General features: G+C 44.1%; 1 protein-coding gene across 2 annotated transcripts in view; it reads left to right on the forward strand.

The window, feature by feature from the left end:
* Positions 1–594: 594 nt before the first annotated feature.
* Positions 595–13848, forward strand: part of nr4a3 (nuclear receptor subfamily 4, group A, member 3) — a 36050-nt gene continuing 22796 nt past the window's right edge. The window contains exons 1-3 of one of the 2 annotated variants that reach the window (XM_036538408.1): positions 595–750; positions 4308–4463; positions 11810–12645. In XM_036538408.1, coding sequence (XP_036394301.1) covers positions 11812–12645 — 834 coding nt within the window. In that variant the 5' untranslated portion in view covers positions 595–750; positions 4308–4463; positions 11810–11811. Of the gene's footprint in view, positions 751–4307; positions 4464–5649; positions 5732–11809; positions 12646–13848 lie in introns of those variants that run through there. The other variant, XM_036538410.1, reaches the window with a different exon arrangement.

The raw sequence follows: 13848 nt of genomic DNA on the forward strand, positions 1-13848 counted from the left end.
TATCTTAGTAAGCAAACCCTTCTACACTGTCTATAACAAAATAAGGTGTCAATATGTATATATATACACATAGTGTCTGTTTTTGTATGAATAGTTCTCCGTTCTTCTGTTTATATAGATGAAAGGAAACAGACAGGTCAAATTAGCAATCACAGTACATTAAAGACAAAAGACAAACTCTACAACTGAAAACTGTCAAAGACAATGTTTAATCGCACGACTGCACGTAATAAGCGACTATTTTATCCGTGAACAGGAAAATAAATTTCCCCACACTCAACCCTCCTCTTTTTTTTTGGCACTGTGTTGAGAGGTCTTATGTGTCTACTGTAACAAGCGAGGCTGGGCTGAAGCGGCTCCACACTCAGCGACGTCACCTCTCCCATGGCGTCACCATTGACGTCTCGCATACCAGGCGCTCTATGCAGAAGGCAGACACATAAATGTGCTATTAGACTTTCTCTCACAGAGCTCTCCACATAAACAAAGCCACATTGCAACTTCATCACAGCGCATCATCAGCATTACTAACACGGAGAAACCGGATCGCGCGGATCCAGTCCTCATACACAGGAGTATTTTTTCTTTAGAATATTTTTTTTCTTGTCACTACATCTACAACTACTGCTACGACTATAAGTACTACTATATATACTACAATTTTTAATTTTTACACCAATGCTGGAAATCTACAGGAAACTTTAAGGGGGTTAATATCACATGTAAAGACGGAACCGCTACAGCAAGCAAGTATGTATCAATCTGTTTTCTTGTGGATGAATGAATGGGTATGTGTGCTAGATAACATTATGGACAAAAAAGACAACTTGTTTTTTTCAGCATTTAGCTTCTTCGATATTATTTTCTTCAAAGAAAATGTCTCTGTCTCCAGCGAAACTTTCTCATGCATTTGGATATGGTGACCTGTTGAATTGCGAGCTTGTATTAGACGACGAGGAAAGGAAAAAAAAAAACGATTTGTCTAAAATGTTTGATGTCGACCGGAGAATTGAAGCGAATTGGAAGAGAATTAAAGGTATCATATTCTCTCTGGTTGTCATGGAAATGGGATGCCACTTACTGACAACCACGTAGCAGTGAAATAGACCCACGAGACGCAGGAGTGAAACAATTCTTTTTTCTATTTTCCTTGCTTTAGACAGTTGGCTACACACGATCATTTCAAAGGAAACGCTCAAATCTTAATATTCTTTCCTACTCTGATTCGTCATACATGGATACTTGTAGCCTATATTTTAACAATTGCGTAGTCTTGCTTACCATACTGAGAAGGATGTTTGTCATAACTGACACATGGAATCTAAGCTCGTAGCGCTTGCCACGTGTGAATGAAAGCTGACAAGATAAAACAATTCATTTTATGTTGTTTATGGTTTATTATTTTCATTGGTTCTTTTTTGACGTGCTGTGGTTACATCGGTAATAAGTTAGAACAAAACGGAACATGTTCCGAATGATTAGATTACCGCGTTCGCCTTTTCAGGGAGCTGTGTAGCCGAAGAATAATGTTTCTGACTACCTGTCCACTAATTTGAGAGGACGCTCTACTTCTTTCATTGAGCAACTGATCCATATAACAGTTATTGCACAAAAGAAACATAGTCCTCGGTGTCGTTACCACATGACTGGATTGTTCCTCTCTGCCGTTTGTCATGACTTTATAGTTGCAAGCTGTTATGAACAAAATGATGGTTTAAATAAGAGGCTACATGTGGATCGATCGCTGCACTTAAAAGCTGTCATTCATTCAGTGTGATGCCTTATCTTTATCAGGCGTCTCCCTCGGAATTGAAGGATTAATGTGGTTATCCATATCAGTTTTGGTGTAACGTCAAGCTCAAGTAAGTGAACAAAACCTGGCGCGCGTTGTGTACAGGTTTGAGTCACTCTGTAGGAGTGACAAGGCTCACACAAAACGAACCACTGCCCTTGCACTTGTTCCCGAGAGGGAAAAGTTTTGATTATGCTTTTTCCTAACATAATCAGATGTTAGAAATGAAAAAATAAAACAGGCTGATTGCTTAAATGGCAGTGTTATCAGAAAGATATTAGCATACGGACTTTGCGACCAACTGCTTTTCTCGCGCCGAAGCTACTAAGAAGTAGCATGGTTAGGGCTTGCTTTAGGGGCAAACGCTATAATTGAATAATTGAATAGAGGAAAAATAGGAAAACGGTGAAGATGATCATTTATTTTATACATGCACCACACTGAAGTTAAATGCTTTATTGATCCCACAAATAAAACACGATGTGTTTCCATGACTGGCGCACCATGACCATAGTGTTCTATAGCCAGATTAACTTTAGAATAATCACATTTATTCAGTAAAATATCATTCATGTGCGTTTCAATGTTATAGCATTAGGCCTATTGTAGCAAGATATTCTATGTTGTACGGTAGCATAGACTGCTGGGAAAACATAGGCGGACACAGAAAACGATTCTGACAGGTTTGGTTCCTCTGGGTGATTTACTGTACTTGTAGATGTTTTTCTATCCGCCTTTTTCTTTTTTCTGTCTTCATTTGTTTGCTAAAAAGCCTCTCACTGTCTGGCTTATTGAAGTCGGGGCTAGAGCCTCTTACAAGGTGCGTGTTTAAAAGACCATTCACGGTTCTCTAGGTAACCAGTCCAAGATCGGTCCGCCTTGACCAGCGAGAGAGAAATTAGCGCTTGAGTTCAGATTGGAAACCCTTAGCAATAGTCAGAACTGAGGGCAGGATCTGATAGCAGCGAATGCCACAAAATAGTGTGAAAAAAACGTTTTATTTACATGCATTGCATTGGGAGAGAACAAAATTTTAAATTTAAGTTGAAACGAAAGCAGACATTTGTAATAGGAATTAAGGTTTGGTGGGTCAAAATTGTGAAGACATAGTTGGGTGAGTCTCGTGTCTGATTCATTTCTATTGAAATGTATGAAACATATCAGTGTTCTGCGTTCTACTGCTATCTCTGTCATTGAATAACTGAATTGATAGTTCAGCGTAGTTCAATTGGCCTGTTTTTGCTGGAGGCAACAGGGCAGTTTATGCAATTCACACTACACTTTGCAGAAGACGGCATTCAAAAAGTTAAATTGGGCTGTAGCAACATAAGTTGGGAGAAAAAAGAAATATAACTTACATGTAGGCGACTGTCTTATTTTTGAGTTTGACTTTAGTTTGTCGTATGAAGTTGTTTCACATTACGAATATGGTCTGTTGCTCACGGGTTGATGGGTTTTATGTCTGAAAAACGATATCGCAGAGAGGGGGCGCTAGACCCTTTTAAATAGCCAGTTGTAACGCGCCTCAATATATTTCAATGTGAAAGCCAAAGGACTCGGACAGCTTAATCGTGTTAAAAACTCAGGTGAATAATTTTAAGGCACCGAAAAAAAGATTGTATTGTGCGTTGTGTGCCGCTCAGCAAGAGGCAGGTATATCTACGCTTTGTTTCCTTACTTAACTGCTGCATTGAAATTGAACATTTAGGCTTAAGTGTACTGTTTGATGCAAAAGTTTTGATTTACTCAACTAATCGAGGGAATTTAAACAAATTTAGAATTCTTTTCTATTGTAGGCTATTTATGTTGTCAATAATATTCCGATCACTGTTGTAATTTCATAAATACGTGCCATAGACTAATGTTCTAAATATCTCAATTCTCGGTCTCATAACTATGTTCAGTCTTTACCAAGACGTTGCATTTTCTGACAGTATTTTGTTGTTGTGTGCTTTCTCATATTTGAGCACTTTATATTATATTTAGTAAATTGTACCATACGATTTCATTTCATGATTCATTAATGAACTTAGCACAAGGACGAATCAGTGCTCAAAAACGGACTGTTTTGTAGTCATTCCTGATTCTGCAATTATAATTAACGATCACAGTTTCTGATGAAGAAAAACGTTATTTTCACTGACAGACTAGGAATCGGTGGATTTTAAAACGATTATTTTCAGAAAAGAAACTTAGTTATTTTCTCTTAATTAATCTGTATATTATCCTTCCGAATGCTGAGTTTTATTTGAAAGATATTTCGTTTTTTTTCATTTTATTCTGATTGCTTACTATTAAGATTTAGCATGAAGATACATAATTTGTCTTCGTATTCTTTCCGGTTTTCATTTCCATTCGTTTATTCTTGTGGGTGTTTGGGGGAATTCTCGTTTGGTCACAATTCACTTTCAGTCACAATTATCTCCCTGTTCCATTATTTGTTTTCTGTGTATCACTGGTCATTTGTGGCGTGTGTGTTTGCTCACAGTTTTGGCTTGTAATGGTCTCCCTCCAGACCCCGGTTCGGAAGAGCGCCCTCAGTCGAGCTCTGAAACCCGGCTATCGGACAGTTCAACCACCGCGGCGTCCGCCGAAGCTGCCTCTCACCACAGCCTTGCTACACCTCCGCCGAGGAAACCGACCACAATTCAGCGAGCAAAATTCCAACCAGGTAAAACGCACAGGGTTGCGTGAGCCACATATGCCTTGTCTACATAGTGCAAATGCTTGCCATTTACAGGTTGCTCAAAAAACCTAAGCATAGTCTGTTTTCCATTCTGTGTATTAGGATTTTAATTCAAAAGCAATTAATTGAGCGTGCTGTGTGAACGGATGTATGTAAGTGTGTATGTGCGTTATCTGTGTTGTTTTGAGACGTGTGTAACTTGCTTTAAACAGCAGCCTGCTAAGACTATCTGAAAGATAACGCAGTGTCACCGCTATGTAGTTTTGTCAAGATTAACAGACATTGAACACAGCTATCATTAAATGATAATTCTGACACGTACGTTTAGAAAGGATGTTAGTGTATTTTCCTTTGGTTTATTATTTTTATTTCTGGTACTTATTCCACATGACACTGATGGTCCAAAATGCAACAATAAAAGCACTGGGATAAAAATGCATGAAAGTGCAATAGGCAACAAAATTGTCTCTCAGTTTAAGAATACCTTATCAGCCACCGCATTTAAGGGCAGTCCACCAAAGACAAAAAAAAAAATAGACCAAATACAATTTATTTACGCATTAATTCCAAAGGTAAAACACTCAGCACAGACATATAATACGAATAAAAATATGAATAAATATTCATCGCGAGAAAGGCACATTCATCTGTGACATACGAACGCAGCTGAATGTGTGCTCACAGTGTAATTTTTAAAATGTCTGCTTTGTCTGAGTTGGGTCGCGTGAGGAACCAGCACATTGTTACAGTGTCCATCTGCTTGACAAGTCACTGCGGGGGCCTCAGATGCGTCCCCCTCTGACAAGCGACCGAAGGCTCGCAGCAGCGTGCAAACAGACACACATAGTGACATCTTTTCTGAGGATGCTTATTTACGGTATTTAAGTAACTTTTGTCAAAGTGTTTACTTCGGTTAGGGGGAAAATGTAAATTTTTCTCCCCTTTTTTTTTGAGCCGGTGTCAAGGCTGCAGTGCTTGTGTTCCAACGATCTGATCGTGTTTGTTTGTCTGTGTGCGTGTGTTGCGCGCGCGCACGTGTGTGTTTGTGTGTGCGCGTGTTCCTATGAATGCGTAGCCCATTTTTATACTCCTAATTCTGTAATGCATTAATTTCCCATTTTCATCAGAATGTGTATGTATTTATTTCTTCAATTCATCTTTTGTTCATTAGATCTATGGCATTCTGACAATGAGCAAGCGCGCACAATTATTGGAACAGCTGCATTTTATCCATCTAAAATGCACACCTCGAGGTTAGAGACTGTTTTAAACTCTCAGTTCCATCCGCTTTGTCCTAATCATTTTGAAACTTGTATCTAAAGCATTTTATTTCATGGGGTGTCTGTGCTCTGTTTGCTCAATAACAGTCTGGTCCTCTATGCACTCTTTTTTATGCATGGGTCAACCTTCAGAATTGTTCTGTGCCATTTTCAATCTGGCGAGGGGGCAATGAATTCCTGCAAAACATTACAAATGGTCCTCTTATCACCTTTATGAAAATTCAGATTTTTTTTTGAGCTCTAAATTATTTTAACAATCATGTCCCCTTGACCTTTAAGGATGACGGTGTCCATGAATATGCATTCCAGACTTTTTTTGTGTGGTTGTCTGTGTCCAGTTTATCTTGCAAGATTTGGCTGTAAATCAGGAATCAGTCAGTGCAGCAGCTCAAGTGTTGGAGAGGCTGTGGATTGACACACGTATTATTGACATGTCTCATTATTTGAGCTGGATCTCATTCAGTCCAGAGGGGCCAGGAGCTGTTTTTTTTTTTCCTGGAACGTTTGTGGAGCTGTTTGATCTTGTCTTTATGGATATAACACCAGTCACATGGGAGGTCAGTGAATCAGATGTAAAGCTATGGTGTGGTACACATCAGGGGAAAAACATTTTATACAGGGTCCAATATTGCAGCTCAAATTAACATACCCAATAACTGGACTCATTGAAGGATTTGGAAAATAATGAATGAGAATCTTAAATTACAGTGGTTTGGCTAAAGGAAATTTGTGCATCTTGCTGCAATTAATTATTTAGTAGCATGGCATGTGATTTCATATGATAGCATTCTGCAGACAAAATGGTCCCACTTGTCCTGGGGGTTATTTTAAACATGAAGGCTGTCAGATTTTACCACTGATTTTTATGGGCTGCACAAATCATGTTTTGTTCAGAACAACTCTTAAGCGTCTCGCCAGAATTTAGAGGCTGCGATTCCTTTGGAAGCAGACATCTGTGCGTATGTGCGTGAGCATGTGCATGTATGTGTGTGTTTGCGTGTATGTGTGTGTGTATGAGTGCATGAGTATGCGTGTGTGTGTGTGTGTTCAGCCCTCCCAGACTATGTTAATATAATTGACTTACTCAGATCTGGGCCTTTTCTTCCCTATCGAGGAGCCTAGGGGAAACTCTCGAAGTGCTGATATCTCTTCCTGTTGCAGGGCAATGACTATCCACTGTCAGTGACATCACAGAATCGTTGTGGAAAATATAACCTCAAGGCCGTGACAAATACTTCAGAATGTCCTCAAAAAACACACCCAGAATGCATCAGGCCAGAACCGAATTAATGAAAGGCATATTTGTTATGCAGCCCTAACTGTTTTAGAGCCTCTTTTTAGAGCATAACAAATTCAACAATTCAAAAAAATCACTTTTTTTGTTGTTACGTTAGTCGTACGTGTAGCTTTGGAGGTCTCTGAAGTCAATGGTAAATAAACGAAGCTGCGTTCCTAAATTTACTTTAAGTGAGCTGCTTAACTTGAGGAATGGGTGTCGAAGCGGAAAGACTATGTAAGGGCCTCTGTCGAAGTCTGGCTTCAGAGGGGAGTTGTGAAAGAGGCCGAGCGGGGCGCGTTTCCTTTGTGGAAGGAAGAGCTGGTCACTCGCGCAGGCACCCACAGCAAAACCACGCACTGATAGTGATGTCACAGCCTCTCGGGTTCTCCCTGCACGCCCATCGTTTCCAATGTGAGTGGGAGTGCAGGGGGGGGGGGGGGGGGGGGGGGGGGGGAGAGCAGGCCTCCATCTCTGATGTATTTCCTGCTAGAAAGTTTGACTCATGAAACACTCCACTCTTTGTCTGTTCAATCGAACCCCCCCCCCCGCCACCAGCCTTCGGAGGAGTGATGACTGTTTGACAAATGCAATCTTGGCAACGCAAAGTTCATCTCAGTGCAAGTCTGATTTTCGCTAGGCTATTTGAAAACGTTGCACAAGTACAAGTGAACACTCGCTGGATGTTTCATTAATATTGTTGAGGGGGGCTGGGGTTGTAGTTTGTTTACATGTGTGTCATTTTAAAGTCAGAGGTAGTTTTGCTCTTTTTGTAATTCAAGCTTAACTGTTTTCAGATTGGCACTCTTTTAATGAAAAACCAACAATGCTTCCTCTTCAAGCTTTGTCTGCATAGCCAAATTGTTTCATTTAGCTATTAACATAACTACATAAACATAATTACATAATTGCTATTAATTCAAAAAAAAATATTATGAATATATTTATAATTGCAGGGCTAGTTTTTACTAATTTTGGGATATAATGAATAAGAGTAAATACCAAGGCAGTACTATGGCAGAAAAGGAAAATTTTATTATCCCACCCCATCATCCGAATTCTCGAGTTCCGTGAGTGGTTTCTATTTGTTGTAAATTGCTACAGGAACAACAACCTGGTTTGTAGCCAAAAGGAAGTTTGAGACGTCCGTTTTTAAAGTGTTATTTTTGCGTGCTGATAGCAATAACTAAATAAACTGGCAGTAATGATAAGACAATGAAATCGCAATATATATAAGAAAGCATACACTCAACAGTACTCGATGCAAGGTAATTTTATATTATATAATTTTATATTTTATATATATATATATACTTCACTGACGGTAGGTTGTGTAATAAATAAAAAAAGAACGTTTGGCTTTAAGGAGAAATGATGTGTTTAAAACTGGAAATGATAAGCATATTGCGCATCGTTTGTAATACCACGTTCTGGTCAATAGCAATGGAAATCTTGAAGGGGAGGGAAGTTGCAAAATGTTGTATTCCGACACACTTTCTCAGGGCGCACGGGAGTGCGGGTGTATGTGCGTATGTGTAAGCGCGTATGTGTGTATGTGTGTGCGTAGACAGGTCTGTGTACACTCCCGCTCGAGTCATCAGAGGAAAAGGAGCCGTACATAATTGATAAGTCTCTTGATTTTACTAAACAAATATTACGTACTGGAATATTAGTGATTACGGGGACACCCGACGAAAAACCTGTGTGTACAGCGTCAATGGGACGTTTTCTTTGTTGACAGTTCCCTGGTTGAGCGCAGCGAGCAAACACTGGGAACCTCAGTGCGCCGGCAGGCAGGATTGATTACACAGGCCCCCTCTCCACCCCCCCGCGCGAACAGCACACATGTACGCGCTTTATTTTCCCTTTTAAAACTTAACAGCCGAAGGTAGAGAGCTGTTATGTAACTCGTCTGATAAGGCAAGTCATGTCATCTTACTCTGCTCAATTCCGCAAGCTCGGTTGGAGCTGTCATACGTTAAAGAGGCATGCTCTAGCCGCGCTGATCCGTGGAGCACCAGACAGAAAGTTTGTAGATGTGGTGACATTACTGGAAAGTGTATGCATTCGAGAAGGCAACGCGCCTGCTGTCGTTTGTGACATAAACTCTTAAATGAACATGACCTCTTAAAGCGGCAAATTTAGTACAGTGCGAGTAAGACATGTTAAATCAATAATAGCTATTTATTTGATATATGAGCAGGTACCATACACTTCTATTTCCAATTTCATATTGAACGAAATTGCACACGAACTGAACATATTGGTTCATGTTCAAATGTAATCCCATTTGATAAAGAAATGTTATATTTGTGCTGTATTACTAATGACCAGGTTTATATAGTTTTTGTTTAGAATTATTATTTATAATTGAGATATTTCTGTTTAAAATCCAGAGCTTTTTAGCAGCAGTTAATATTGTCAAAATATTTGTCAAATAATATGCAGCAATACAATATTTACTGATAACAGTGATGATAAAATCAAAAATTAAATAAATGAATATAATCAATCTGTATTTTGTTGTATAGAATAATAATCGTTGTTATTGTGATTATTATGATTATGATTGTTTGTGATTATAGACATGATTATTATTATTATTATTATCATCATCATCTGGGCCGATCTCTGGTACGGAGATCACATACGTGGGCTGTTACTGGGGTTAAGTGGAGCAGATGAGAGTCTGCAGGGCTTCAGAGGGTGGAATGCTGTTAAAGTAATGAGGCTCAGTGGGGTTTGGTTCCCTAGCACCTTCTGCCCTTTTGCTGGGTGCTCTCCTGCCCCCATTTCGTTTTGATCCGGTAGTCGCTCCAGTCGCGGGGGGGTGGGGGATACTCCAGGCGCAGTGCTGCTCCATCAGATGGGTTGAGGAACGGGTCACGTTCCGTACGCCGGCGCGCAGGTCTGAGATCAGTTCGGCGGCCGCACCTCCCCGCTCATTGGAGCCAATCAATCTCCCGGCCCCGGGGTTTCGGTCGAGTTTGTGGTGCCGCATCTCCGCCCGCTCGTCTGCGTATGCATTCGCTGCAGCTCACGCCCTCGGCTTGGCAGAGGGCCGAGCCGCACCTGACGCGCCTGGCTCCCGGGAAGAGGGCCACACCCTGACACGGCCCGCAGAGTTAGCGGCCTTTACGTCTCGCCTCCGTGCTGAGGACGGCCGTTGAGCTCTGGGTCGAGCGTTTCGGCCGGCAGTCACAGGAATCACAGCAGCAGGGCAGTAAAAAATGTCTGCAGCATCTGCAGGCGTCCTTTTGGGTTTGTTGTAAGGGGGAGCTTGTGTGTGTGTGTGAGTGCGTGTGTGTGTGTGTGTGTACGTGTGTGTGCTTCACACCCCTGGACGATTTAGAGGATAGGTTTAGCCCCCATGCAGCACCGCAGGGGTGCAAAACAGGCACAGCAAGGGTGATTAAAATTTAACGACTGTATAGAGCAAAGGAACCTTATTTATTTATCAGCAACGCCCCTCCCCTGCCTTATGATGTCAACGGGAGGCAAAGGGCACACTGCATCGTGGGTAATATTTCTGAGTGAAATTTTGCGGCAAAATGTAAAACTTCAGACACCATTTAAAACTAAAACTACCAAACATCTAAATGTCTGTATGGTTATGACACTTATTAGAAGAAACGGAGAAGATGAAGAAACTTATTAGAAGAAATCGGGTAGCTGATCATCACATATCCTATTCTTTTGGTTTTTTTAAAAACATAAATTGAGCAAGGCTTACACTTTTATGTCGAAAGCTTCTTGATGTTTTAATTTCTTTTTTTTTTGCCAAAGTTTCACTTTGTCTCAAAGCTCTTCTTTTGAAAGGGTGTGTGTGGCTTGCATGGCTAGTCCTCTGCTTGGGCATTGTCATTGACACGGTGGCTGTAGGTGAAGGTTCAAGACAGGTGTTCAGCTCTCCCCAAACCTCTGTCATTGGCGCTCTCTCATCAGCTTCACTCTTGGGTGTGAATGTCACTGAATGACTAACACGTTTCTTTCAGACGGGGGGTATTTGTCTTACCCAGTACTAACACAATCAAGGAAGATCTCATGCATCCACAAACGCTTTGGGAAAGACTTAATTGCTTTTATGTGGACAAAAATGTCTTGTGTATTTTTTGTGGTTTGTGGGTCACAGTTAAAGCCTGATTCAATCTGATAGCAAAGCGGTTTGTCCTTAATGCTCAAGAACATGATAATTTTTTTGTTGTTGTCGTTGCTGTTGTGAGTCACTCAGTATGAGTTTAGTGGTTGTCAAAATTAATATTGTGTAATTTTGGATAGCTAGTGAAAAAAAATCACACACTTTACAGTGTCGTTCAATAGCAAAAGGCAAGCTGCTTTGTGGTTAGATTGAAACAGTGCACAGAGGTCATCGGGCTGGGTCACAGTTCACCTTACTTAACATAAAAATGAATGCTCAGGATGTCAATGTTCAGTCAGTGTTGACTCTCTCTCTCTCTCTCTCTCTCTCTCTCTCTCCACTCTCTCACTTTTTCTTTCTCTCTCATGCTGTCTTTCTCTCTGTCTTTCTCCCTCTGTCTTCTCTCCTCCTCTCTCTCCACTCTTTCTTATTTCCTCTCTACCTCATTTTTCTCTCTCCTTTATCTCTTATTTTCTTTCCCTGCTCTGCTCTTTCTCTTTTTATTTCCCCACTCTACTCTCTTTATCCTCTCTCTCTCCTCCATCTCCCCTCACTCTCCTCCCTCCTTCCTCTCCTTTTCTCTCTTTCTCCCCCCTCTCCCTCTCCCTCTCTTTGTCTCGGGGGGTTGTCCCTGCAGACATGCCCTGTGTGCAGGCCCAGTATGGCCCCTCCCCACCTGGCTCCAGCTATGCCACCCAGACCTTCACCTACCCTGGGGAGTATAGCTCTGACATCATGAACCAAGACTATACCAAGCTGGGCATGGAGCTGGGAGGAGGGGAGATCTCCGCCGCGGCAGCCACCACCTCGCTGCCCAGCTTCAACGTCTTCGTCGAGGGCAGCTACGAGCCCAAGTCCTCCTGCCTGTACCAGATGCCCAGCCACAGGCCTCTCATCAAAAAGGAGGACGAGCCCTACCCCCCGCCCCCACAGCTGCCCCTGGCCCAGTCCGAGGACGCCATGCCCAGTACCTCAATGTACTTTAAGCAGTCGCCCCCCTCGACCCCCACCACCCCCGGCCTGCCTGGCCAACCCGGGGCTTCCTTCCTCTGGGACGACCCCCACAACCTGCCCCCCGTGCCGCAGACCTGCATGGGCTCCAGCCCCCTGATGGAGTCGGGGCCGCTGAAGTCGCCCCGCTTCCCCCACTTCTTCGAGCAGTCCCCGCCCCACGGCAGCTACGAGGCGGGCCTGGGCCTGCCGCTGCGGGCGGAGAGGTCTCCCTCCTCGTCCTCGTCGGCTGCCTCGGCCTCCTCCGTCCCCCACGCGCCGGGCCTGGAGCCGCACATGTACCCGCTGCACTTCCGGCCGCTCGGCATGGGCCAGTGCCCGCCCCTGCTCGGGGAGAGCAGCCTGCCGTCGCCGCCCAGCCGCTCGTCCTCGGGTGAGGGCACCTGCGCCGTCTGCGGGGACAACGCCGCCTGCCAGCACTACGGGGTCCGCACCTGCGAGGGCTGCAAGGGCTTCTTCAAGGTGAGCGCTCCCTCCTCCTCCTCCTCCCTGCCCCCTCGCTCTCCTGTCTCCAGGGCCTGACCCTCTCGCCTCTATGTAGGACAGAGTTGATCCCTCTCGGGGAACCTGTGACTGGGCAGTGGTGATCGGACGGACCGTTTCACCATCATGTTAAGGCAGATACCAGCACAGGGGTTTTCAGTATCAGTAACAATGTTTTTGGCACTGTTGGTACCCTCCCTGCGTGCAACACATGGCCTGCTATCCCAATAATTGACGATTCAATGTTCCGTCTTGCTTGCTACACTGATTGACACCCCGGGAAGGGACAGGTAGTGGGAGCCTCGTGGCGAACTGTGCCGATCTTGTGAGTGTAAGAGCTGGTAGGGCTGCAGTAGCTCCCTGCCTGCCCCTCTCTGCCCATGCCTTTTCAGGCCTGCTGCGGTTTTTTTGTGATGAACACTGACCGTGGGCCAGCCTCTCCCTGGAGTGGCGGCCACTGCTGTCCGTTGGCCGAAACAAACACGGGGTCTTGTGTGCCGTTCCCATGGTGTGTGTCGGAGTTTGATTGAACACCCCTGATCCATTGTCCCGCAGCTGTATGGCAGTGGGAGTTGGGGAGTTGGGGGGGTGTGAGGGTCGGGAGCTGTGCGCGCTTCTTGCACTCACACACTTGCGGCTTTGTGCGCCTGGAGTGGGGTGGAACCGGGGGCCTCGAGCAGCCAGTTGTAGCAACAGCGGCGTGACCGAATGGCCACAATACTGGCAGGAATGTTTCTTTGCAGTGGTGTCTGCCTGGCAAGCGGGCATCATTGTAAAGACCTCAACGCTCTTGCTCTCTCTCTCTCTCTCTCTCTCTCTCTCCCCCTCTCGTGCAGAGGGTCATTGAGTGCTTTCACAAATTGTCTGCCCCGGCTCAGGGCCCTGGTGACGCGCCGTTGCCACGGCGCTTCTGAGGGTCGTCTCCCCCAGAAACCGGTGAACTGGAGAGAACCGGCGTAGCAGGCGCCGCAGAGTGAAAAAAAAGGCTTCTTGCAGCGTGGCCAGGAACTTCCCCCGGCCTCCGTGGCTTCGGCGGGTAGAGCCGCTTCAAACGCGCCTGCCCTGTGCGGTTGCGTGTCAGGAGGGATTCCTCCAGCTCGTGGCAGACGCGGCTCTGTGGTCAGCTTCCAGGGCCAAACTGGCAGGAGAGGTGAGGACATTAGAGCGCACCAAGGGGTCCTC

Source organism: Megalops cyprinoides, chromosome 10 (genome assembly GCF_013368585.1).
Source record: "Megalops cyprinoides isolate fMegCyp1 chromosome 10, fMegCyp1.pri, whole genome shotgun sequence".
NCBI lineage: Eukaryota > Metazoa > Chordata > Actinopteri > Elopiformes > Megalopidae > Megalops > Megalops cyprinoides.